At 41.7% G+C, this 27,175-nt stretch overlaps 1 protein-coding gene across 8 annotated transcripts in view; it reads right to left on the reverse strand.

Moving 5' to 3' along the window:
• LRP5 (LDL receptor related protein 5) overlaps positions 1-27,175 on the reverse strand; it is a 182,894-nt gene that overhangs the window by 6,732 nt on the left and 148,987 nt on the right. For 4 of the 8 annotated variants that reach the window (XM_009668307.2, XM_068944613.1, XM_068944616.1 and 1 more), the window contains 9 exons: positions 25,439-25,650; positions 23,219-23,409; positions 17,040-17,249; positions 14,211-14,336; positions 10,719-10,955; positions 9,568-9,678; positions 6,345-6,581; positions 3,710-3,849; positions 591-688 (listed from right to left, as the gene is read on the reverse strand). In XM_009668307.2, coding sequence (XP_009666602.2) covers positions 591-688; positions 3,710-3,849; positions 6,345-6,581; positions 9,568-9,678; positions 10,719-10,955; positions 14,211-14,336; positions 17,040-17,249; positions 23,219-23,409; positions 25,439-25,650 — 1,562 coding nt within the window. Of the gene's footprint in view, positions 1-590; positions 689-3,709; positions 3,850-6,335; positions 6,582-9,567; positions 9,679-10,718; positions 10,956-14,210; positions 14,337-17,039; positions 17,250-23,218; positions 23,410-25,438; positions 25,651-27,175 lie in introns of all 8 variants that reach the window. The other 4 variants (XM_009668299.2, XM_068944612.1, XM_068944615.1 and 1 more) reach the window with 1 other exon arrangement.

A 27,175-nucleotide genomic window follows, 5' to 3' on the forward strand; every position in this document is an offset into this window, starting at 1 on the left:
TACTATATGAGCCATAATTCAAGTTTTCATAGGAACCCAACAAGGGGAAGTGCTTTAACTGTGTTAAATTTGAATGCCACAGCTACCCTTAGCCTGCTCAGCAGCCAGCAGCGCATGGCGCCAACCCCTGGCCAAAACAAACTCATGATTTGGATAGCCAGAGGAGACCACCAGGACCATTTAGCCCAGCCACTAACAACCAGCAAACTGGCTGACCCAAAGAGTTTTGATAAACGCTCGATGAGCTGAACAGAAAACACTAACCTTCTCTACACTGCATGCTTAGTGACTGTTACATAGCAATATAATCTATTTACATTGCATTCTTAATCAGCAACACTGTACTGATAGGCACTAAATGCTCGCGTGTCAAAATAAGAACACATATAAAGCCAGTGTTTAACAGGGCAGCTGAAATAACGTCCGTTCAAACCGTCATTTATCAAGAGAGGGGAAGTTTTTTTTTGTTTTTTGTTTTTTGTTTTTTTTTTTAAACAAGGTCAAGTCTGAACTAGAACATTTGCTTAAATATCCAAAATGAAAGGACAGGTCAACGGAAGATGCACCAAACCTTATCACCTGAGCCATACCTGTAAGATCTCGTGGTTGAAGGAATGTTTGAGGAATAAAACATCTCTGTGTTATACAGGGAGCGATCGGTTGCTGGGGAAGGAGGTGGATTCAAGATCTAGGAAGATTAAGAACAAGCAGTGCAAAAGTTTGGGTTAATTATGCAACTCTATTTTTGAAATATTATTTATGCCTTAAACAGGTCACTATCATCTCATCCTTACTTCAGCTTCCTCTCCTTGCAGCTTGGATGGATTAATGCATTTTTAGAAGTCAGAGAAATTCATTATGACTCTTTACTCTGGGCTTAGGTACACTGCAGGCCTTTTAAGTTTTCACAGTAGGAATTATTCCTCCTTACCACATAAGAGCCATGTCCATAGTTACACAGGAAGGCTGAGGTAGAGCGGGAAAATGAACCCAGTTTTGCTGAATCTCAGTGTAGTTTCTTGGACATAAGGACTGACCTCATCCACAGCAGATGCTAATAGGAAGCAAAACCTCTTCCACCCGCAGCCCCGAAACATACCCCCATCAATATTAAGGTCAGGAGGCCAACTTCCTTTACAATAACTAATATGACTCCATCCTTCCCTGAATACTTCCTTTTTACTGCCCTTATATAAACATATCCTTTTGGCAAAGGTAGCAATGCAGAAAGCCCAGCAGCTACAAATAGTTATAACTTGCCCTAGCCTGTATGTGCACATACACGGCAACCCTTACGCCTAGGAAAACAGCTTAATATGCTTCAAGAAAAATGCAACGCTTTAGGGTTTATTCTTCCACACCTTATAAACAAGGAGCTTTGCTTATCACTCAGGAAGCAGAACCCCAGGCACAGCCAGCAGGACGTTGGCCTGAACCCAAGGAGGGCGCTTCATCACTTCCAACGCAGAGAACAAAGCAGCACTGCTGCTGACGCAGGTGTCTCGCACGTGGCCTATCCGGGGCTGAGCCCCGGCCTGCCGTAGCGACCGCGACAGCATCCTTCCTCTGCCTGTGCCCTCCTCTCATAATACGCTAAGATCTCTGGAGGAGGGACGACCCTTTTGGTCAGCGCTGTGCAACGTGTAGCACGATGATTCCTGGCCATTGAGTTGAGCTCATATTACCTACGATAATACCGATGATATTAGTAATACTGACAAGCCCTGTGCACAGGTTCAGGAGAGGGGAGGCAAGCTCGAATGCCACCTATGGCCAGCTATGGCAATGATGAGTAATTGCCCCGAGAGTATTTTCCAGAAGTCCTCCTCCTCGGAGGGAACGCTTGCATGCTACTCCTGGATCTTCTCCTACTAATGCCCGAGCTACATCAATACACCACTTTGCATTCAGATTAAATACAGCAAATAGCTTCAGTCAGGATGCCTGTAGCCAGGTTCTCAGATAAATAAACTGGCATAACTCCACATCATCTCCTCCCTAGTCTTTATCCTCTGCCAAGGACCACCCATCACCACTACCACCATGTGAGCTCAGTATCCAGAACAAATACAGAGAAGAAAAGCCAAGGCAGCTAGATGCTCAGATCTCCTCTTTTTAATTATTAAACTAAACCCAAGTAATTAGCTACCAGGCAGAATTGACAAAAATATCAAGATCAAGCAATAACTTTTAAGGGAACAAAGGCTGCACAGCAGCTTCCTTATGAGAATCTGGCATGCCGCCCTTCCTGAAGGAAAGGCGGCCACTATCCTTACAGGCCCTGGGTCACACAGCCCTGAGAGGAAAACGTGGAAAAAGATTCCCAGTACCGTAGTCAGGTTAGTTTAGGCCAGTAGTCCAAGGAAAGAGCTGGATTTTTGGCCTGGCCAGATCCCATAGAATAGCACAAACAGATCAGCTCTTGGGCTTCTTTGCTCTGTCAAGATTTACATAAGTAAGTTTTTTCTGTTAATCCAATTCATTTTTTTCTGTACATCTTTTTTAGCATAGCCCCGACACATCAAGCAGGTACTAGCCTGAAAACGTTCAGCGAGTTACAGAGACACTGGGGAAGCATGAGCCAAACTAAGCACAGAAGCTAGGAGGGCTGCCGTGTTAGAATCCCAAACATCTGCTAGTCTTAACTAGCTTCTCCACGGCTTCTCTGAGAAGGTAACAAGGAATGTAAATCCAACCAGTATTTCCTTATCAACAGAGAAGCTCGCAATCCTCTCTCCGCTTATCTTTACCTTTCTAAAACAAAGGGGAGAAAGCACAGTCACCATTGGGCAAAACACTGTCAATCAAAATGCCCATACATAACATAGCAGTTTACATGTAAACACAAACACAACAAACACCCACCCACCCACCCACCATATGGGCTCCCAATTAAATACTATTGACAAAGCACCTCAATACCTAGCAGATTGACTGCAAGCTTGTGTGAACAGAAGAGTGAATGAATGTCTTCCCAAGCAGCACTGAGAGGAAAAACAGTTGTATGACAAAATGCTGGCAACAGTAACCTTTGGTACCTCTCTCCTACACGTTTTCAGATCTTCTTTTCCTTTCATACTTTACAACATCCTTTTAAATTAGCGAAACTCTGATTTGGGGGCTAAAATTCTATCACATCCAACAGTTGAAAAATAGAAATGGAGACAAGTTACAGCTGAAAAAACTCAAGCATAGTAACACGTGCTGGTACCAGTGTTTTCTCCCTGTGCTCACGTTTGGTTTTCTAAATCAGCAATGAGCGCTTCAAATAAACAACAAGCCAAGCTTATTTCTTACGCATTTTATTCCCACTCCTGTCTTGTTTGTCTTTTCATTCCATGGGTGCCTGCAGCATTATGCAGTGCAAAATGTCACTGGGCCACTGACATTAGGGTTCACAAAGAACAGCAGAGGTGGCTTTTACAAGGCGGTCAGGACAGAAGAACAGCATTGCCCAGGAACAACCTAGCAGAGTATCACTCTAAGAATAAAAAATTCTAGACACCATGCCGCATTGTGCAATGCCGATGGGCTAAAACAAAACCCTTCCGTTGCGTTCAGTGGGTACTGGGCTGGGCCTGCAGTTCATCAACAATAACTCCTCAGAGCATCCGTTACTAGCATTAGATTTAGTAAAACAAATTTTCATCTTCCTTTTCTTGTCAGAAGTGGGAAATACCTAACTCATGGGTATATTTTAGAGACATACCTGTGGGTAAAAAGTGGCTTTCGTGCTGGATGAGCTACTAGAAGAAGCTCCAGTAACATGGTTTCTGTCATATAGGGGGGCACCACTGCTTCCTCCCATGAGACTCATGGAACTAATCATAGACTTTCCACAAGAGATGCCTGCAGCAAGACAGAGAGGAAACCAAGGTTAGCTAAACCACAATTTAATCTACCAGCGCAAAACAAAAAACAGATTCTCAGCTTCGCAAACCCTTGGCAACTGTCCGGACTGTCACTCTGGAAATGATGTTTTATATAACAACTTCAGATTACTAGGAACAACATATTTTCAGCTTGAAATTATATAAACAAAAAACCTCACCCCCAAACCACCCATTGTCTCGCTACAGCACTGAGCTCCCCACAGACTGTTCTCACAGCCTGCTGAGACAGGAATCTCCAGAACAGTTGGTCCAAACTAAGAAATTTTTCAAATTAAACAAGCTTGGTCATTTGCAAAAAGCATTATACATTGCACAAGAACAAATTTTCATTTCCATGCAAAGAAATTCAGTTGCAGGTATGTATTTGAACAAGAACAATGATTTTTATTAAAAAAAAAAAAATCACTGCTTAAACTGAAAGCAGCAGAAGGAAGGAAACGTGGGGGACAGGAAAAAGGGAAGGCAATGTTCTCCAATCTGTTTAACACCAATATGCACTTAAATCAGAGAATACGTCAGCTTCTTCCTGTCAGACTATTCGGTGCTCATGTAAGAGTTTAGTTTGGAAGTCTGTGGAAGTTTTTCAGACCCAGGAAGGAGTTATTACGGGCAAGGTGACTTTATTTTTGACAATCAACCACATCAATTAGCATTTCTCTTTTTTTGAAAATGCTGTGCTATTAGCAACCTACATCATCTCTTTAGCATCAGCATCGAGGTGAGATTTTTGAGCTGCTGTAAATTGTCATAGCAACACAGAGCCATGAAAATCTACCCTACCTGGGTGAGAAAAAGCTAACAAATAAGAATGGGAATCAGAATAACAGCTTACTTTAACATATACAGAGATATAAAGGAAGACCACTAAACAGAAACGCTTCCTTTAATTAAGACAATTTTAGTGTGAAATCCATATAAATTGAAAACACCACTGCAAAGATATCACCTGCAAAGATTTCATCTTCAAATCTTATTTCCCAACCCCAAAACCTCTTGATAACTATAAAAACGTACTTGAAGGAGGAACAGCTGACCACAGTCATGAAAGTGCCTGAAAGGGTAAACCTAAGTTGTACCTGGCTATTTCCAAAACCACAGCTAGAGGAAATTAATAGCTTGAACATCTCAAAAACTTGTCACATATGAAGAAGTCCCACATTTTTTCATTTGTCTGTAAGTTTATCCTGTATCTGATTTTCAGCTGACAGGAAAAGCAGACTCCAAGCACCCAGCAGAGGTATGAATTTCTTGTAGTCTATCTGGCAGGTTTACAGGAGATCATTTACTTTGCAGATTTCTGAATAATCTGAAGAAATGCTCTTTCTCTCCAGAGCTTTGTATTTAAGAATTTGCTATCTCCTCTGTGAAATGTGTATTTTACATTCATAAATGATGTATTTTAAATTATTTTTAAGTGTTTACTTTGATGCCTGCATGAGGTTTCTGAGCTGTTCTTTGTTAGCTGAACATCCTGTGCACTTTAAGCCCTCCTCCTATCTCAGTATAGTAGCTGCATGCACTTCTCTGAATGCATGTTTTGATTCCTGTGCGAGGCAGAGGAGCATGTTTTACAGATGAGAGAAGTATTCTCAGAGAGAATAAATACTTTGTCGAAAAACAAACAGGAAATCTGTCTCAGAGATGGACTAAACCAAAGGGGATGTTTTCATTGCAGAGACACTTCAGGCAACAAGCAGCCAGACTACAAAACCACACCCAGACCGCTTGTGTTCTTCCACATATGCTGTTACAGCTTTGGGGAGGGAGATTTATTCCCTGCTTTTTCGTATGACAGTAACCTGAGCTGCTCTTCACTCCTTTCCTCTGTGGAAGGACTCTCTGTCCTGAGCACACAGGGGATAGCTGTGCGAAGAACTGTGATGGAAGGACAGCTCTGGAGCGCTCACAGCAAAGTGAGATGTTTGAGTTTGTGGACAGGACAGAAACAAGGACATCGGAGTGCAACACATCTGAGTACAAGACGCAGAGAGCTCCTGAACAGGGCTCTCACTGCTACCCTGAACGGCCTAAGACATTCTTGGTTTCCAGCACTGTGCGTTGCTCATGACTCTTCACAGTGTTTTGCAGGCCTTAGCTAAGAGGGACTATGCAAAACACAGACTCCATTACATATCCCCTTTAAATAGTTCATTCTGGTGTATTTTCAAAGCAACGCGTCGTAGATTTCTATCTTTTTAGGTACCTGAGCAGACGCAGCCTAGCACAAGAACGAGATTTGAAAAACCTGGCAAGATGCCTAGTGAAAGGCATCTAATAGTTTTGGCAGATCGGATCCAAATGACAGATTTACACCAAAACCTCACAGCAGGTCAACAATACCTAATTTGTGCCCTTTGAAATCCCACCTCTAGGACTCGTAATAGCCTGTAAACCCCCAGATCCAGAAAATGTAATGGTATTGGTTAGATGCAAGGTCCTTACCATCCTTACCGGTAAAAGTGCCATGTTGAGAACTTCCTGGAGCAATAAAATTAAGAGGCACATGAGGGGTGCCACTGACATACTCATGCGGAAAAGGGCTGTTGGGCCCGGCGTAGCGCTGACACACTACTCGCTGGCAAACAAAATACATTCCTCCCATGACAAAAAGGGACAGTATTATACCAATGACAGGCCCAATGGCACTACTGTGTGGCTGTGGCTCATCTGAGGCTGGCTTTGATTTTTCTGGAAAGAGGAAAAAGAAACAGGAGGTCATTAAACACAGGACAACATATACGACGCTGCCCTGGAGCATGTGCAGCAAATCAGCCAGCTGACAGTCATTCACAGTGTCTCTGAAAGTTTTTGCATCAGCCTCATGCATACATAACTCCATCTGTTCTGAATTACTGCAGTAAACCTCATGCCCTCCATGCAAATAGAGTGGTATCAGCAAGGTTCTCTCCTTCTAGCAATTCGTCTCATAACAGGAAGGCTTTTAAACGTTTTAAAATCTTAAAACTTTTTTTTTTTTTCCTTTTAAGAGCCAATTGCAAGCAGTCATCTTAATGCAGTAACAGCCTGAAGAGTTTTCTCTTTTTCCGCTCTCAAATTATGTCAGTTAAAGATATAGGATACTTGCAAACATTAAGTCCTTAATCAGAGAGGAATCTGGTCTCTCAAAAGCCGTTGGCACTAGCAATAATGTTAAAACAGTGAAAGAATTTACTGGAAGGGGAGCAGCAACAGCATATATTAAGCATCGGGTGTCTTCCCAGCTAAAAGACCCGTGAAAATAGTGGCATTTTAAGAAAAGAAAAGTATTCTAAATTACTTGCTTTCTAAAAAGAATCTTACAAGGTGGGAGGAAAACACAATCCATAATACTTCAAACACTTTTGCTTCCTATTTCTTTTTCCCTATACAGCACAGTGTTAAATAATAAAAAATGTGGCAGTACTTGAGATGAACTACATATCACATCTCCCACTGACTGTGGGTAACACATTCCAAATTCTTGCCACATAAACCTGCCACCTCTATATGTTTTGCATGTGTGAGGTCCTCCAGCGAGAGAGATTTTTTTTTTCTGTTGTTCACACATTTATCATTTCCTTTACTTACACACAAATACACACACATACATATTTGTACACACACAAAGTAAAAGACTCAAAGTAGACATGGCCAAAGCCTATAAGTTTTACATGATCATATCAATCCGTAGATCCCCTTAGTGAAGTTGTAAGAAGTGAAACAGTTCATATACTACTCAAGCCCTGGCTACGTAACATACATAACGTTTCTCCAGTGATTCCAGAGAAAGATTTATGCCATCTTAGATGACTGTTCGACAGGAATGAGAAACTACTGAAATTAGGGAAGGAAGGTAAGGGAAATACGAAGATCTGCAAATAAACTCTTTAACGACTCAGCATCAAGAATTCATTTCTGTCTTAACGCCTTCATTTGCTTTTCACACTTATTAGCGCATGACAGCTTTTAAATGTCAGCTAAGGATCTAACTTTTGATATCCAGATTGATTCAGACTATGAAAAAAGGGCAGTCAAAATTAGAACATGTTCCCAAGTTAGCCAGCTTAAAACACAAAACTCATTTTGGTAAAACCTGGCTTCTTTCGAATGCAAAATCCTTATCTAGAAAGTTAACAATCATTTTTACTCCCTACTTGAGTTCTTTCCCTCAAGCAAGAGGGAAGTCAAGCAAGAAACCACTAAGGGCTCTGACCCAGAAAGAGACTCCAGAGGAGAAAGTCCTGTGTCTACCTAGAGACCTATTTAAATCAGTTAAGACCTATTTGCAGGACTGGACCCAAAATGCAAACAGGAAACCACTGCATTAGCTTGATAGCACAGAAATCTGCCAAAGGCACAAGGAAAATAAACTAAAATAAAGTAACTTTACAGGATGCAGGAAATTGGAGGGAATTGGGTGAGGGTCGTGAGATAAATAGAAGATGTGGGAGAAGCACGAGAAGCATGTTCAGTCTGAAATTTCCAGTGGGAGAGCTAAACAGATTATTTTATTCAGTTACTCGTTTGGCCTCTTATGCTAACCGCTTGGGCTCTTTTCTCTTCAGTACTCTTTCTTGCTCATGAAATACACCTTTCCTAGCTGTAACCCCCCCCAGGAGGATGGGAAGAAGAAACAAGGTTGCACTGGCCAGGCCTGGTGGTGACTCCTCTCATCCCAGCAAAATACCCCACACTGGCACAGCATTCTGATAGCTCCCTTCCATGCTTCAAAAGCTGACAGACCTCTACGGTATTAAAATTGAAAAATAATTGCAAGGTATTAAAGACCTCACAATTAGCCAGTGAGCTAAAGGCCACGTAATTAAGCATTTTTCTATGCAAACCCAACACATGGTATCAGTTCAGGATGAATTAAAGAGAGAGCGTAACCTTGATTAACTTTGTTCCGAAATGCTACAGTCCAACTAAGTTTTGCTAAACCACCCCTCATGAGTTACCATGCGCTCCCTTCGTCTGCCCCACTGCCTGAAAGCTTCATGCACCAGTCACCCGGATGGTGCAAAAAGATAGTCCCAGCCAGTCACCCAGATGAACCCAGCTACAGACTAAGAGGGAAAATTCAGAACTGCCTTTAGTGTACTTGCAACTCGCATACACCTACTGCCATTAGAATTCAGAGTAACGTTTTATCTTGCCTGCACTTGAAGAGACCAGCTTGTAGGACGCTTGCACCTTGCATGCTAGTTTCTCCACATAATTAACCCCCAGCTTGATCCTGTAATTGCAGTGGATAGGCCTGCGTATTTTTAAAAGCCATCCCAAGCCTGGCAGCAGCTCTGCAAGTTCCAGGACACCCAGCATACTGGGATCGGGCCCCTCAGGGTATGGATCTGAAAGCATACCCATAAATCAAAACTAGGCTGTGTTGTATCCCACATAGCATTTTAGAAGTAGCCTGAACTGAAATCCAGATTTTACTTGATTTTCACTACTGCTGCTACTGCCTTACCTTGAATAACGGCACTAGGGACTTGCTGCACCTCACACTCCTTTTTCTGCACAGACCAAATCAGCTTGGAAGAGTATGACCACATTTAGCAGTCAGCTACAACTGCGAGCGTCCACCAAGTCTCACTGGGCTCTCCCCTCAAGGAGTATTATTATGCAGAGAGTGGGGCAAGGATGTAAGACATTACGCCTGAACACAGAGCATTTGAATCTCAAGCCATCTCACCACACATGAGCTCGTCCGAACCATCAATGCAATCTGGAAAGGAGTCACACTGTTGCTTCAGGAGGATGCACTGGCCGCTGGCACATCGGAACTGATTGGGCAGACAGATTGCTGCATGGAAGGACAGAAAAGATTAATTACTACTTGCATGGGAGCATTTGGGCCTCTTACGAAAACCAAAAGATGTGAGCCATGAAGCCATAGCGCCTTTTATATTTTAGGCGCACAGGCAGCAGAACACACGTGCTTTGCTGTTGTGGGTTAGGAAAAATGCAAGCCTACGTTTCTCTGTTTCTTCGTTCTTGTTCTTACATGATACTTAAGGGGGGCTGAAATAAAATTCAGATCCCAGTAACTTCACATCCTTTGCCAGATTAGTCCTTTTGGGGCGAAACTGGGAGCAAAACACCACAATACCTTACAAAGCGTAACTGATTACCTGAAGCGTTCAAAACAATGCAGTTAACAGCATATTATAAAACCTTATATAGTTTACATTATCTCATGTAGCCCTATATAACGTAACTTTGCTAAATAACTGCTAAATTTCTTGTCTATATCCAGAAGCCTCTATTTCAGCAAAAAGCGCTAGACTGTTACTGAACTTTGGAACCTCTGCTCTGTCAAAGCGTGTTAAAGGCTCAGTCAAGAGAGATCTTAGAAGGGCCAGTTTCCGGCAATCCTAGAAGTTTCACTCTATTGGTTATTCCAAAAAAAAATAAGGCCATCTCCTTCCTCCCCATGGCACCTTGCAATGGCCACGTTCCAAAGGTGAACTGGATCCCATGGAAACAATGCAAGCAGGAATGGTAATAATGCAGAAAAAAAATGCATGTGGGAAGTCCTGCCAGTTTCTTTCCTGTTTAGGCATTCTGACTATGGGTAAAGGTATTTCTCCCTCCGGTACTACAGATCATGCATCACTATTTGCATGATCAGCAATTCCAATAGCTAGAGAAAAGTTTATAATTTGAGAGGCACAGAACAGGAAGGATGGAGAGAAAAGCAGAATCGGTGAATAGTTCAGCTAGTTTTATGTTAAAGGCCTTTTTGCCTTTTGAAATCAAAGATCAGAAATATCTATCAAGAACAGTTAAAATCCCAAATAGGTGCTTATGTTAGAAGCACAAGTTCAGGAAAATGTATCTTACTATCACAGTCTGCTTCATCAGATTTATCTTGGCAGTCAATTTCTCCATTACACCGCAAGTGAGCATCAATACACTGTCCTTTCTCACACTGGAACTGGGATGCAGAACAGATGGGGCAGCTGTCTTCATCACTCTGATCATCACACTCGGGAAATCCATCACACCGCCATGCCATTGGGATGCAGTCAATCTCTCCAGTTGCACAGGTAAACTGGTCTGGGGAACAGGTCGGGGGTTCTGGAGAGAAAGAAAACAAAGCACATCTGCAAGTTCAATTTTAGCCCTTTCAACGGGTTAAAAATATGGCAGACTTTTTCACAAATGGGAAAAAAAAGAGTTATGCTGCACTGAAGTTCTTCTGTGAAAACGATAAGATTCCAGCAAAGAGAAAAACATGATTTTGTATAAAGAATGAAGTTTTGCCATCCTCGCAACAAAAACTGGATGCATGCTGATGGAAGAAACTTGCTTTAGCGTGCGAGCACTGAACTAAGGGCAGGAACTACAAATACTTACTTTGGCTCTAATAACTACCTTTTGGAAGACTTTGTTATGCGCGTTAAATGAATACTTAATTTCTGCTCGCAAACCACATTTTGCACAACTAATCCCTGCGTTGTATTAGCCTGGAACAAATCTAATCACAGCTTAAAATAATCTTCACATAAAACTGGCACGTTGGGTTAATCAGCAATTAGTACACTTACAAATTCTGCTTCCACAATATCTGTTTCTTCCACGGCTTCTTGACAAACAAATTTCTGAGTCATATATGAGTTGAAAGATGCAAATGGAGAAAAATACCTGTCAAGGATTATTAAACATTAAGCTCCTCTTGCTCAGAAAGTCTCTGAGCTCACAGAGTATCCTGAGCAGCACTGTATGCCTGCCCTGTTCTTACAGGCTTTCACTGCAACGCTGGGATGGATAGATAAGCCTCTGGCACAGCCATTTTTATGTTCGTTAGAATTAAGCAAGCTGGGACTTCCTCAGAGTTTGACTTTTCGTGAACCCTAAAATCCCGGGCTTAATCCATTCCACGCCTACACTGTTGCTCAGGTTGCAATCAAACACTGATAGCATTAAGCAGCAGCTACAAGCTCGTAATAAGATGCAAAAATTATGTTGCAGTAAGCTAATCGGAGCTGTTTTCTTCTGAATGGCAACAACCAAAAGACAAAGATGATCCTCATCAAGAATCTATTGCAAAAAAATGCTCCCAGCTCTTATATACAGCAAATTAGCACATTTTTTTCACCGCTAGCATCCATGAAAGAAGCAGCCAACATATCAGTCCCTTCAGTTGTTATCACTGCTTGTTACAGCAGTTAGTTATAGTTCATTAGTTGCAAAGCAACAATAAGTTCAAAGCGAGGAAGCCGCCTCAAAAGACCACTGCAGCCAACAGATACATTCCCACTCATGTCAAAAGTCCCTGGGTCAAATCACTGTATTTTAAATAAATCAGTCCATGTAACAGGGGCAATCGCTACTCTCCACAGCTGCTGTTCCCAGATATTGCTCTAAGTAAAAGTTTTACCAGCTGGATTAAGGAACTAGCACATCATACCCTGGCTATGACAATGGTATTGAGCGTACTGGAGGTATGCTCTGGAAACGCCATGAGCTTTTATTAGCATTATCAATAGCAAATCACTATTCTCATGTTAATAAAGGCGCTCCCTCAGGAGCGACCATATTATTGTACTTGTGTTACAAAAACATTACCGGCTCAGGACTGGAGTTTTCATAAAGAAGCCAGCATAAGGAGAGCAACCAGTGACAAAATTTCTAAGAGCTCCCTCTCTCCTGAAGGCAGTGTTTTTCTTTAAAGTTACAGATCCTAGAGCCGTTACATGCAAACCGTTTTTCAAGTGCTGCTATCCTCCTTCATCAGGAACAAATGTTGAAGAACAAGATCCAAGTGCAATCAAGAGCTTGAAAAACAAAAATGCAAATATGTTTTATTTGTTTAAATCTTACAATTTTTAAATTCCTGGTTTACGATGGCTTGGGTGTAGCAATACTGAGAATTACAAATGTAGCCAGCAAGCTGGCAGCTGTAGGTAAGATAAAGATTCCAGACACACACATCAAGATAATTCTTGAATTAAATTTTGATTTGAACGTGCCATTTAGATAATCCAACAGAGAGATCGCTTTTTCCTGATTTGCAGCCACATTTAATGTTGCGCTTAGCAAGCACAAGTTTGCATTCAAAAACTTGTCAAGAGTGTTCATAAGGGTACATGGGCAAGTGTGCTCAAGCCAAAATAGCTATTAATCTATTTTGAAATACTGGCTATGGGCTGCCACTACTGAAGAAAGGAAAGGTAAAAAGTTGTAGCAGGCTTAGCGAAGGCTTAGGATAAAAAGATGAATAGAGACCAAAAAGGAGGCCCCTGAATTTTTAATAGATTTATAGCTGAAGGTAATGAAGCAGTGGGACGTAAGAATCTCTCGTTGGCAATGTCTTGCAACAGCAGCACAGCAAGAAATATAAGGGGATTGATTTGTTTTTTTCCCTTGCAGAAGTAACCACCGCTCCTCTGAAACCACATAGCGTGTTGTGGTCATGGGAAAGAAAACAGTTTATAATGGAAATGACTGTCCCTAGGGAGGTCAGAGTTCAGCCAGAAAATGAAAGCCACAGCAAAATGAATACATTAAAAAAAAAACAAGAGGACCAGAGCCAAATGATTTAAGCCAAATTTAACCCATGATGCCTTTCAGAAATAAACATTTTTTTTCTTTTTAAAAATCCTTGCTGCAAGTGCAATGCAACAATTTCCAAAAATCCTGGGATTGTGAAAGAAGTCTAAAAGGAAAGTCTGCCACAGGGGAAGAGAAGAGCTACCTTAATTGAAAAGGACTGCGACTGAGCTTTTGGCCTAGACAAAAAATCTGTTAACTAGATAGCAGCGTTTCATGTTCTCAACCAAAAGTTATTTGCAAGCCTGAATTATCACACTATGGGAATCATATGCACAATTTCTGCTGCTAGGTCATCATGGGTTAATGCAACATCATGTTACAAGAAATCATTTACAGCACAAACCTATCACATCATCTACCTAGATCTTCCACTGAGACTTTTGTATGAGACTTTTGTTAGTATTTTAAGGTCAAACAAGCATTCTGCTCATAATGAAAAGTCACAGATGTCTAAGAACTGAGGCAGAATACACCTGATAGAAGGATCAAAGGCCAAATTTAACCCACGATGCAACACATTTTCGTCTAGGAAAACACCATGTAAATCCATATTTCTTCTGGATTTGTATTTAACCTTCTCCAGAAAAGGTGGCTTTTAAAAAAAAAAAAAAAAGCGAGAGAGAGAATCTCACACTGCTTCTCAAGACTTAATAGTTCTTCAGCCTGTGACATAATCAAGCCCAAACCTGATTTTCCAATGGTTCTAGGTCTTAAGTTCCCTTCAACCACATCTTTTTTGAAGTACGCTGCCTAGCAGTACTGTTAAACATAACTCACCTCCACACGTTAAGAGATTCTGTAGAAGCACAAGGTGCTCTGGGCACGAACATCTCGGAGTCCCGTCCCCTTTGGCAATGCAGATGTGTGAACACCCACCATTGTCCCGGGAACATGGATGTGCAGCTGGAGAAACAAAAAACACAGAAAGGAGTATTAGCATTAAAAAATCACTATTCCTAGGTAGGGTAAATTCACAAACCGCTTCTGTGAAAGTAACTACAATATTTCGCTACAAATTAATAGAAAAGTAAACGCAAGATTTCTCAGGTCATTGCTCAAAAGCTGATTTACTAGTTCATGAGGACTACATTTCTCCCAGTCAGTGACATAAATGCCTTTGGACAGCTTCTAAGAAGAATTTGGGAGCTCAGGTAAAGAGAAGTGAGAAGGTGGATTTGAGAGGGTCACATTTCCAGGGTTCCTGGACATCCCATCCTCATCTCCAGGCTACCCAGGCATCAAAAAAGGGACGTTATGTTACTGCAGAACGCCAACACCCCCGCCCCGCAAACCCTCAGGAAGTCTGCTTTAATCTTGAAGAGCTCTTAATACCTAATGCCCCCCACTTCTGTGCTTCTCACAAAACTGCAATATAAGCACGCAGAGTTTTATTTTTTAAAGACAGGAAGCTACGTGATTGTGTTCCCAAATCAGTTACTCAGAAGCACGGAGTGCCTGAGAGCTCCCAAGGGAATCAACTTGAAGGAACATTAGCTGGGCAATGAAACGTTGGCCCAGAGAGGTGAAGTCGCTGTCTGAAGACCCCAGCCCAGCAGAGCGAAAAGAGAGCCAGTCTCCTGACCGCTCATCTCATGCCCTGTCTGTGCTGGCACCTGAGCATCAGCCGGGGCAATCCGTGGGTCTACAGCCTGTTTTATTTGTGATGCCACTGAACAACGCATTCTGCGCTCAGTAAGTACTGAGAACTTCCACAAGGAAGAAACCACATAGATATCATTATTTCTGTGCCAAATTCACTTTCCATCTGTTCAGGCTTCTCAGAAATCTGCTTTCACCTTTAAAAACATCATCAATTTATTATAGCATTGGAGACACTACTGTTTGAGGCACGGGAACAGATGTGCAGGCATGTATAAGTGTGTGAACACATATGTAGTTTTACTGCCCTGTTGTAACAGAAGTCACTTATATAGGATAGATTTTAGCTCTAAAGAGTGATTCCTTTCAGGGCGACTCAGAAGAAACAGTACTCTTGCCATTAAAAAATGAAGTTTTTTTTAAAAAACACATAGAATACAATATCATCCCTTGCTTTTTTGAACAGTTCTGAGATCTAAAGAAAAATTTCTTCTTGCATCATTACACGTTACCTTTGAAACACACTGAAAATGTGAGAAACGGTACAAATTAAGAAAAACTGGGTATTGCAAAAGAAAAAAACATCTGCATGAAGGTTAGCACACAGTGTCTACTACAGTTTAAATACCTGCGGTACCGTATTTGCAACCGCTTACCCACATAGGCAAGCTTGAAGCTTGTTTCAGCCATCAGAGAAAATAATGAACATGGCACAGAGGGTTGCTAAGTGAAACTGCTTCTGAAAATTAAACCATTATACATAAATGTACCTTCCTTATATAAGACTTCTACCCCCAGCCTGGCACATACTGGAAGCATTATTCCTCTTCTGACCTCAAGACTCGCTTTCCCTCATGCTGACATCCTGCAGACTCATTCTCTGCATCTTTCCACAGGGCAGCATGGAAAACAGGTGTGTGTGGGGGGGGGGGGGGGGGGCAAGACTTATTAGCTACTTTCTGCCAGAGATAAAGTAAACATATTTTTCCTCCAAAGTTTCAGCTACCCTGCATTCAGGATGCCCTGAAACGGAAGAAACGTAAAAGAGACTGGGTTCACTAAGCAGCGTTCACTACTGCACTGCGTCACAACAGCACTTCATCCTGGAGCAGCTGTCACCTCAGCACATTTTTTTGAAGAAAGTAGCATGAGTAGGAAAACAAGGTTTCTCTTCTCTCCCTAGTATCCATTCCTGCAGTCCTACACAGGATAGCAATATGAGAAATTCAACAAAGTTTGGAGAGGCCAGTGTCATTAGCCCTCTGCATCCCACAGCTTGTTTGAGCTTTCATATTCTCAGCCAGGCAGGAGGAGCTGCTCCCAGGTTATTACCCTGAGAAGCGGATCACCTTTTAAGTACTACTTTAAGAGGTTTCTGCACCTCCCCTTGGGCTCTGCCCCTCAGAGCACAGGGACTCAAGATAATCAATCCAGAAAAAAACAGTCCAGCAGTGAGTGACCAAAGGAAACCCCCTAAAATGCCTCCACCTCTGATGGGAGAGAAATTCCCCATCAGCAGCTTTTTTTGGGAGCTTCCTGCCCATTGCCCCCCTCTTACTGGAGGTTTTACATCATCAGTTGTGCTGAATCAGACCAGTCATGCTTTTCGACGCGGTCTGAAACCCTTGGAGGAAAGGCACGGACTATCCTTTTTCTTCCGTTTTAAAGGTTTTCCCAAGTCTTATTACTTGGTTGTACTTACAGAATTAACCACCATGATTTGCAGCTGCTTTTCTAGTGAATTCAGTATCACACGTGTTTATATGAAGGAAGTAACTAACCGCTATGAAATCACGCATTCTAGCTATGCAGAAAGAGTCCTCTGGTCAGAAATAAGACACTTGTTTCACCTCCTCTTCTAGGGGCCCAGTCCTCCAACCTGAAGGCACTCCAGGGCTTACTTTAAGCCCACAAGGCAACTTCATTACACTGTTCAGCTGGATCAGGAGTTTAAGAGAGAATGACCAAGAGTGAGGGACCTCAGATCAGTATCTGAAATGAACTCACAGAATTCCTCCATATCAAGCTCTTCCACTGCATGAATGCCTGTTAGGTGAGCAATTCGGCCTTGAATTCTAGTCCTTTTGTACCCGTTGGTTTTCTCGACTCTCTCAATCATCTGCTGCTGACGATCAATCCAATACAAGTGATTACCCAGCACAGTCAGTCCCATAGGCTGAAGGATGTTGGAATCCTCCAAGGTCACACGATTAGCACCTGAGATCAATAAAAAACAAAGACTGATTTTAACAACAATCAACATTGAACTCTCATAGATTTTCTTTAAAAAAAAAAAAAAACACCTCATTCCTGAAACATGTTCTAAGGTAGTTTTTGAAGTTTCTAAATCCAGTGCCATTAAATTCTGAAATTATTCAGTTGTAAGGTCATTGGCTTCATTTGTCTTTGCAGACCCAAGGCTCTGCTTGTTCAGCATCACCTCAGGTAAATGCAATAAACTGCCATTTCATCAGGGCAAGCAGGTACAATATAAAACATAGTTCATCCTTGTCTACCTTGGCCGGCCGGCCGGCCAGCCAGCCATCAGCATCACGTTGACATGCTGTTATTTATAACTGTGCAATCACTAAAAGCCTGGGTCACAGATACAAAGCTCAGCTCTTGGACCAAATTTTTTTTTTTTTTTTTTTTTTTTACTGCATTTGCACACTTACCAGCACACTTTGCTGGAATTCATGAGTAATACCGAAATACAAGCAATTAGCTTCGCTAGAATTACTCAGATAAACGCAGTGATCATGCAAAGCAAGAGACAAGTCCACAAATCCTATCCTCTGCTAAATCATGTCCACAGGGATACGATCACAAAAAAATCCTCACATCCAACTATATTTCTTTCCTCACCTTCTCCTTTTTGTTCAGTAACCAACCAGAACCCCCAATTTCCATGTTTAGAAGAAATGGAATGTAACTCAATATGCTTTTAAGCAGTAACATCATCGAATGGTCAGGTTTACTGCTCTACAAAATAGTCTAAACCAATATGTAAAAATCAGGTTAAATAAAACAGAATTTCTGACTGTTTTAATTGCTTGCAGTCCTCTGCTCAGTGCTGTACTATTCTTAGTGGCATTTAACTGTTGCTTTTTTTATTTTTGCCTAGAATGCAAAAGAGATTCCAAATTATTCTGTTATTTCACAAAAACCGGTTTTAGAGTGTGCATGCCTAGGATACGTTTGATTTTAAAAATGAGGAAAGCAAGAGAGATCATAACTTGGTGGTATCTCTGCTCCGGTATTTCATTTAGAAGAACGACAGTTTATACCTGCTTGCATTAAGAACAAGTTTTTGGATAGCTACCCTAAATGAGATGATACAATTTGGATACCAATAAAAATGCTAATGAGCACTAGATTCAACTAATTTGCTGCATAAATTATGTAGAGGTCAGCCAAGCATACAAATGTAACATTTATTTCAATTACAGATGCTATTAACTTTGCACAGGAAATTACTGCCTAAAATTACTCTTGACTGCCACAACGAACACCATCCATAATGGAAAAACAAAAACAAAACAAAATAAAATTAAAATTAAATAAAAAATGTAAAATATAAAAAAAAAAATTAAGTGCATATGTGTATGTATGTATGTATAAAGTCAGGAATTCTTGAACTTGCAAATAATAATTTTACTGAAGTCATCGAGGCCTTTGTTAACTCTCACCACTTGGGGAAGAGAGAGCACTGGAAAGTTGACAGAAGGGAGATCCTTGTCCAGGACCGGTTTTAAATGAGTCAGCATCATTTGTCTTGAACTACTGAGAGTGATCCTATAGCACTGGGATGCAAACGAAGAGGACAAGATGAAACGTCGACCCAGGCACGCAGTAAAGGAGGTTTGCAATCTGCCGCTTGTGGGCCATGACGTACAAGCAGCTGACTGATCCCTTGAGATGTACGCTTCATTTTTAGCATTTAAATTGCAGCAGAAAACTAAGAAAAGCCCAGGCCTTTAAGTTCCCTTAGTATTTCCAGGTACCACTGGATTTTACTATTATATATACATGACAATATGCGCTCTTATTTTTCCTTATTATCCATGTCAAAAGGCCTGGGATCAATGAAAGGATAGTGCTTGCCCTAGTTTGCCCTGGATGTCCTTAACCTCAACACTTAGAAGTATCTAATTCCCACCACTGAAGAAGGTTTCACAATTCCCAAGGAATGGATTCTGGTCCAAAGAGCTTTCTCCTCCCCTGTGAACATCAAAGTACCAAAGGAACTTTTCGAGCCAGCCAGCAGCTGGGAACTGCACTGCTCGCTGCAGGAAAGTAAACGCTCGCCGATGGCTCGTGCCTCTCTTCAAACAGGCTCAGCGAAAAATTTGGAAAGTAAAGTCCACCACAGAACAGATGGGCCTGCACGGATTTCACTAACTGGACACTTAAATCTGACCCTCGATACTACTCTCTACTAGTGCAATTCCTGAGATGATCTCTGTCTTCTCCTAAACATACAGGTCTTAGAAACAGTTACACATGTAACATTCTGACAGAGGAAGGTGCTCAGTGAACAAAGCACAGGGCACTTTTTTGCTGAGCACCCTTCGCTCCTAGGGACTGCAGTAGGATTGGATTGCCCAGCCCCTCTCAAGGAAGATTGTCATTTTGCCAAACTGAGGCTCAAGTTTCGACCCAAAAGCACAAGTTTCTTGTGGTGTCTTGAATGCAGCTGAATGGGAAAGCCTCATTTATAGCTTGATATAAAGAACCCCCCCCCCGCCTTCATGATCCACTAGAGTGGTTGTTTTCATTTAGAAAGAGAAGGCAAGCTGGTGTCCTGAAGGACTTCCTAAGGCATCCTGAAATCATGAAACATGAGGTGCCAGGTGACACTCCTAAGCTGGTAAACCTGCTAGAATCTTAGTCTTTTCAAATAGTCTCCTAAATCCAGGCCTGGAACAGGCTATATTTAATGGCTTTGGGGGTACATTTGAAGAATTGTCTTTTTCCTCCCTCATTTGTAAAATCTGAACAGTGGTGATGTGAGAAGCTGCTGGAGATTGCATAGGATAAGCTGATTATATTGTAATTATGTTGGATTTCATCTTGAGTAACTGACAGTCCAAGTTATTAACTAATAATTTTAAAAGGAGAGGCAAAGGGCATCTATAGCACTGGATGACACCATTAGATTGCTGCTTAGAAGAACTAACAAAATGAAAAGCTCAATCTGAATGAATAAAAGAATATTTTCAATAGGTATGTTTAAAAAAAAAAAAAAGAGAGAGAAAACACATTACAAGTAGTGTTGAATTTCTATAGTAATTAAATACTTGGGCTTCCAGAATGAAATAGACATGTTGTCTTCTCAAGGTGGAAATTAATATTTAAATGAACGTTAAGCTGGAAGCGCACACACCCTGCTAAAAGTCTAATTGAAAACAAAATATTTGCTTTCACCTTAACAGTTTCATAGCTTCTCCAGTCACTTTAACAATAACATAAAACACGACTTTTGAACTGACTGATGTTACAGACTAAAATTATTTGCAGATATTTTATGAGATTCTAAAAAGCATGAACATCTCAAACTGAAAAACTCAACAACCTTGCAAAGAAACCTGTCGCTCTACAGACTGGTTTGTAGTTCTTCCTTCCTTCTCTGAAAGTTAAGCATTGGCAGCTGAGGTTATTCCATCCTTTGGCAGGCTGCTCTTAACTATCTGCGTGTAGTGAAAGCATCCGAAACCTCCATAAACATGTCATCTCCCAAAGCCTGTGAGGGAATAAGATTGTCTGGAACTGCCTAATTCGCATAAAGGACGCGATATACAATTTTGGTCTAGTTTATCCAAAACCCTCAGTCTGCACTAAAAACCTTTCGCTAATACATGTCTATTTTAAAATGTTTTGCCCAGCAAACAACTTTTAGAGAAACCTTTTCAAGTCCAGATACTTCTTACTAAATTTCTTCTGAAGTTGTGATACAAGACCACAAAATATTTTTAAATGAAAAATATGCTGTTAACTTGTTAACCAAAATCAATAGCGCAGTGGATCAAATTATGGCGAACTCAGTTGAATCAAATACAGCCATAACTTTCTGGCTACATGATATACACCCTCCAGTTAATAAACATAATTGTTTTCTTTTACTCCTGTAGCTTTCCCTCCTCCTTTTTATCTTATCTACAGGGTTTGATTCTTTAGCTGTGACCCCATCAAATAAACATGCATTAAAAGCTTTGGTGCAATATTAACCAGAGAAAGTTTAGCTTTCCCTGTAAAAAGATCCAAAGAATTGGATTAAAATATTGATCTACTATGCAAACATATCTCATATGGCGTTTTCAAGCCACAAAAAAAAAAAAAAAAAAAAAGAGGAATGCATACCACCTACAATGGAAGTTACAGCTGCAGGATACAACTACTGCCGTGTCATGGCCTAGCTGCTGATGTATTCACGTATCACTTAACCTGAGTCCTATTGTCGGATCTTACTTGTCCAAGACACAGATCTAAAGCAATAAAAATATAGCCACCATGTGTCTCATCTGAAGGACTACACAGTGCATTTTATTTCTTAACTGCAATAATTGTTTCCAGGCTGCTTGGCATTTTGAGCTGTACCATGCAAGGATAGTCCATCTTCCAAGCAGTAGCCTGACAAGGAAGAACAGCTACAGCTTCATTAAGAATTATATTTTCCTATTACATGAGGTCACCTCTTCACCAGTAACAGCACTAGTTATTAATCCCCTCCTCCCTTCTCGATTCATAAACCTCTCCCTGGCATGTTTCCCTCCCGCCATGGCATCTGACTTCCCCTCCAACTTCCTTGGGGCCTCTTCTCTCCTTTCTCCTTTTTTGGATTGCGCTTCAGCCCCAGTGCCTGACATCCTGCATTAACCTCCTCTCCTTTCACTGCTGGCTTTCCTCCTACAGCTCTCCTTCCATCACAGGATGAAGCTCTCAGTGTCTCTGATGCATTTTGTGTCCCGCTGTGTTAACCTTTCAAACACAGGTTGTTTTCGTAGGTCAATTCTTGTCTTCCCTCCTATCCTCTGTTCTCCTACGGAGTCCTCTGTGCTCTCTAACACCTGTTCTGGACTGGACATTTTGTGGCTATGCATACAGTCTAGACAGTACCACCCTGTCTGGCTAAATAAACTACCCTTTGATGAAAGGCATGGGTTGCTCTTCCTTCCCAACCCCCAGCTTCACGTTCTCATCTCCACTCTGGCAGGAGAGACCTGCGGCTGACCCTGAGTCAGTTGTAGGTGCTCAACACTGAACTGACCACCTTGCAAAAAAGCAAACAGTTTTCTCCTATTTAAACTCCTGAATTGGCTCACTACAACAGGAGGGAGGGGATGGGACTACACTGGGAAAAGACAAGAACCACCAAAAACTGGAGAACCAGTTTTTTATGGCAGCTGCTAGTCACTAGGTCAACTCAGCTTCTGCTCTCTCATGCTGAAGTTTACTTCTCTTTGCAGTTCTTTCAGGAGTTTCATTTCTTGATGATGAGAGAATGAATCAGGAGACAGAAAACACGGACACTAAATTCTCTGTTCTGTAGCGCTCACCTGATGAGCAAGGTCATTTCTCCATCATGTCTTCCCCACTGTCAAGTGCTTTGAAAAGTCAATGAAGAACGGTGTTATGTAAGAACAATGTGCTCTTGCTGCTGTGGGCCTGGAGTAATGTTTTTCTTTTACTAAAATGGGGAAAGTGCAATGAGTTGACATCTCCCCACTCTTTTGCCAGACCAGCTGCCTTATCATCCAGCTTAAAAGAAAGCCCTTCCCCTTCCTTCTGCTTGTTCTGAAGCTACCTTGATATTCTAGGCTGCAAACTCCAGAGAGAGGGAAAATTGAAGTTATGCAAAGCTTTCAAACCAACAGGAAAAAAAAGGAGGGGAACGGGGCTGTGATTTAGGGACTCAGTGACTGGCAACACCTCTCTAAATCTGACCTTGCTAGAGTTGCTTTCAGAACAAGTCAAATGTCCTTCTTGGAGGGTGGCAGTCATTACAGACGTGTCTATTCCAATCACATCAAAGACGGGAGCCCACCAGCAATTGTTATCTGTGACTGCCTACACACAACTGGCAACTGGGGAGCTAGGAGAAGCTTCAGGGGTCAATATCAAAGAAGAAACAATGTCATACAGATACACACACACTGCTCCAAATGTTTAAACAGCATACCACATACCTGACAAGTCACAGCTTTCGATGCGCTTCAGATCTGCATCCACCCAGAAAAGCTTCCCAAGCTTGTTGTCAATCACCAGCGCTACTGGCCGGATCAACCCGGTTGTAAAAAGCACTTCCCTCTCTGTGCCGTCAAGGGCAGCACGCTCAATCTTGGGGGCTCGCTCTTGCATGTTAGTGAAGTACATGTACCTGAGAACAAAGATTACAAGGTACTTCAGGGAGAGCTTCAGAAGACAAGGGAGGCAGTTTCCCCTTGCACACAGGTTCCAAGTCACAAGTGGAAATGGTTTATACAGGGATGACTGTGGTCTCTATTGCTCCCAGCTGCAAAGATTTGCCACAAACCACAAACATTTGCCAGCTGGCATATTGAGATGGCCTGAAATCAATAGCATTTCACCCCAATACACCAGGTCACAAAACGCAATGACTCTGCACCGCTGCCCCGGCAGCGGAGTGCTCTTGCAGTCGAGGGTTGTGAGAGAGTAGCACAGACCTTCTGCCACCTTCCTTGGGTCAAGCTGTCCCCACCTGCGAATCAAAGCCTATGAGCTACTCTGACAAAAACCATTAACCATCGTCTCCTCTCCTCCCGGGTACCTTCTTTTTCAACAAGAAATCCTAACTAAACTAGAGAAGAACAAAGATCACAGAAGAAAGAAGGACTGAGGATGCCCCATGCCTGACTTCCGTGAATACTTTGCAGCTGAACTGGTGTAGGCAGATTTAAACAGCGGCAGTCGCGGCCTTCCTCCGCATAAGCAAAATGGGGTTTGTACACCCACATGGTGAACCAGATCACAGAACTCGTCTAGGGAAAAAATCCACCATTCTGTCAGTGTCACTCAGGAAAAAAAATCCACCATTTTTAAAGTGATGGATAACTTGGGCAAGGTCCCTAATACAATGTGCTGCACTGCTTCACAGCCACTCATGAGGGCACAGAGGAGAGGCAGCGGTCACGACATGCAGCCAAGGGAAAGCCAGAGGGAAGGACTTCTGAAATTATGGCAGGAGAAGCTTAGTACCCAAATCCCTAATTCACCTCTCCCCGACAGTCAGTGTTCAGTATAGTCTCCTCCCCGTTTTTTCCTCTGTTAATGTAAAAACAGATTTATCTTTATATAATTTGAAAATTTGACTACAAGAGCGTTTTAGAAATCAACACACCAAAGCTCCCGTTTTAATGGATAAAGGAGATAAGCTTTTATAAATACAAATTATGCTCAAGTGAGTTAGTTGCAGTAAGATTAGAATCTTTCCTCTAATCCTCCTCTTCCCCACACCAGCTTTTGAACTGGGTAGAGTACACTGGGCATTGTGTAAAATAACAATCCTGCACACGTTCCGGATAGACTCTCTGGGTACTAATGCATCCACCCAGTTATGAAATACTGTCATTCAACACCTGTCAAACACCTGGTAAGCCATTTCACTAGTAATCTGGGATTTAAGCATCTAGCTTATTAAAAAGAACAAAAAAAAGGCCACCTTGGACCTTTAAGCACAAAGTTACTAACTACCTGAACTGGAGATGCGGTATGCTGAATCTAACCAAAATTACTTGGCAGCAAAAGAACATATTTTATTCTTGTGGGAAATCACTTTAGTGCATCCTACCAGTTTTAATTAATTTCAAAAGTTTTTGAAATACACATCAAGGAAGAATTGACCTAAAAATGTACAGGCTCAAACATCAGGGAAATCTCTTTTCTCTTTTTATACTATTACATAGGTAGGAGTAGCTTTGTCATAAGAGATATCTGAATTGTTTCTAGAAACTTTGTTTTCATGATGAACAAACATCAGAGCCAGATCCCCAGCTGATGCAAACACAGTATAAACTCTCCTGTTTTTTCCTGTTTGGTGGTGATGCCTGTGCACCCACAGAGGGGACAGGATGAAGTTGTTTTGTTTTGCTTTCTCCACCTGGATTAGCTCCCTGCTATAACCAACCACACCGTGTGAACATCTATGTCGGCACACCAGAGGAGGCAGCAAAGGAAAGAACAGGAAGAGGAAGCTGGATACCTTCAAAAGCCAGAATCAGACTAGCAGAGTCACCTATGTTATGAACAATTAAATACACAAGAGTCTCCTTTTTTAAAAAAAAAAAAAAAAAAAAAACCCCACATACATCACAAGATTCATGCACACAGCTGGCATACACAGCTACAGCCCAGATGTGCTCTGTACAAAATGCAGAAAGGACTCTCACCCTCGCTCCGCGTTCACTACAATGGCTCTGGGCTTGTCATGATCCCCTCGCAACACCATTCCAATCGACTCGCCGTTCAGCCTGTGCACGTTGACCGAATTTGTGGCCTCGCAGGTCCAGTACAAAGTGTGGCTGTATATATCGATGCTGAGGTCATGTGGCTGCTTCTCCGGGTTCTGGCTTTGGTTTGGAGTACTCATGACAGTGAAAGGCTGCAAGACAAAATATGGGAAACAATTTCTGGTAATTGCTCTAAAAACACACCGATGGCACAGAAAGCATGGTTTACCTATCCCAAAGGTCAAGAAACATCCCAAACCCCCAAGAAACAACAAGAAACTTGATAACGCTGAAGTTTTTTTTAACTTGTCAAATGACTATGACTCTGCCTCGTGCCCACACTACCGTTACCTTGCTTTCACTCTCACGCCTTTATGACGAGCCTTATAAAATCTGACATTTTTATTAAGCCAAGACCCTGGAACCCTGTCATTACTCTTGGAAATACTAGCTTGAATACTAACATATAAACTTTTATACTTTATTTCTATGAAGAGCACTAAAGCACGTCATAAAAATCCCTGAAGGAAAATAATCATTCTGTTATTTGTTTAAAATTACAGTGGCTCCTTCAGGGCACTGCCAATTCTCGTGCCACTGGGATGCCGTGCCTGCTGCCAGGACTCCCCACGGCACACTGCAGTAGCCTCCAGAGGTGCCTGCCTCCGGCCATACAATAACGGTCAGAGGAAAGCAGCGACTTCCTTAAGTGCCCCTAACGTGGCATTCCAGGTCCAAACACAAAAACAGTACCAGATAAAGTTTGTATGACTCAAGAAAGCTGAATACATCATCCCATGCTCAGCTTGAGCCAAACAAATTAGCCAAAACAGCACGATCTGCAAAAGCCATTTTCACAATTTGGTTTTAAGTCTCCATGTTCTATGCAGTGATATAGGGTCTTTTTTCTTTAAACCGTTATCCCTCTTTTGTCTTGACAGCATGCCTAGAAATATAAAGAGATCATTCTTTTCCTTAAATCAAGGACAACATTACCCAGAAATGAAAGTCATAAGCATCATTTACAAAAAAACACTAGCTAGCAAAATTCAGTAAAAGTAAAGTTAGTGAAAATTGGAAAGTCAAAATTTGCAAAGGAGCTGCATCTTCAAAGCTGTGTGCCCAGGGTAATGGAAAACACAGAGCAAATGAATCGCCATTGCAATTTGCACTTAGCAAGTACCAAAGAGAAGCCAGACTCCAACAATTAGCACCTAGCATAATCCAAAAAAGCAAGAGCAACACTTCTTCAAAACTCATCCACAACCCAGCTAGTTACTCATCCCAATATACCTCCCCCCAAGTCTTAACAGTAATGGCCAAAAAATACAACTGACATCTGTTTCTTAAAAGGATACCGTAAAATCACCTCATTCTCTAGGTGTATGAAGAGATCAGTTCAGTTCCACTGAAATCACGTCACATTGTTTAGATATGACTGGCCAAGAACAAGGGAAACATACCTTGCCCATTCTCCATTTGTTTTTATATTCTTATTCAAACTGTAGTTTTAAAGAATCTGTTGTCCTGTCCTGGGAGTTAAGCTATGTTAACACATAGCGTTGCCCAGAAAAAAAACACTTTTTTTCACTGTTGTGTGGATAACTAGCACCAAAGAATTAAGCCCCCAAGTCAGTAAAACAATCAAGCGTGTGTGTACCTCTATCCCTGTTTAGC

The sequence above is a fragment of the Struthio camelus genome, chromosome 5 (assembly GCF_040807025.1).
Source record: "Struthio camelus isolate bStrCam1 chromosome 5, bStrCam1.hap1, whole genome shotgun sequence".
Taxonomy (NCBI): Eukaryota; Metazoa; Chordata; class Aves; order Struthioniformes; family Struthionidae; genus Struthio; species Struthio camelus.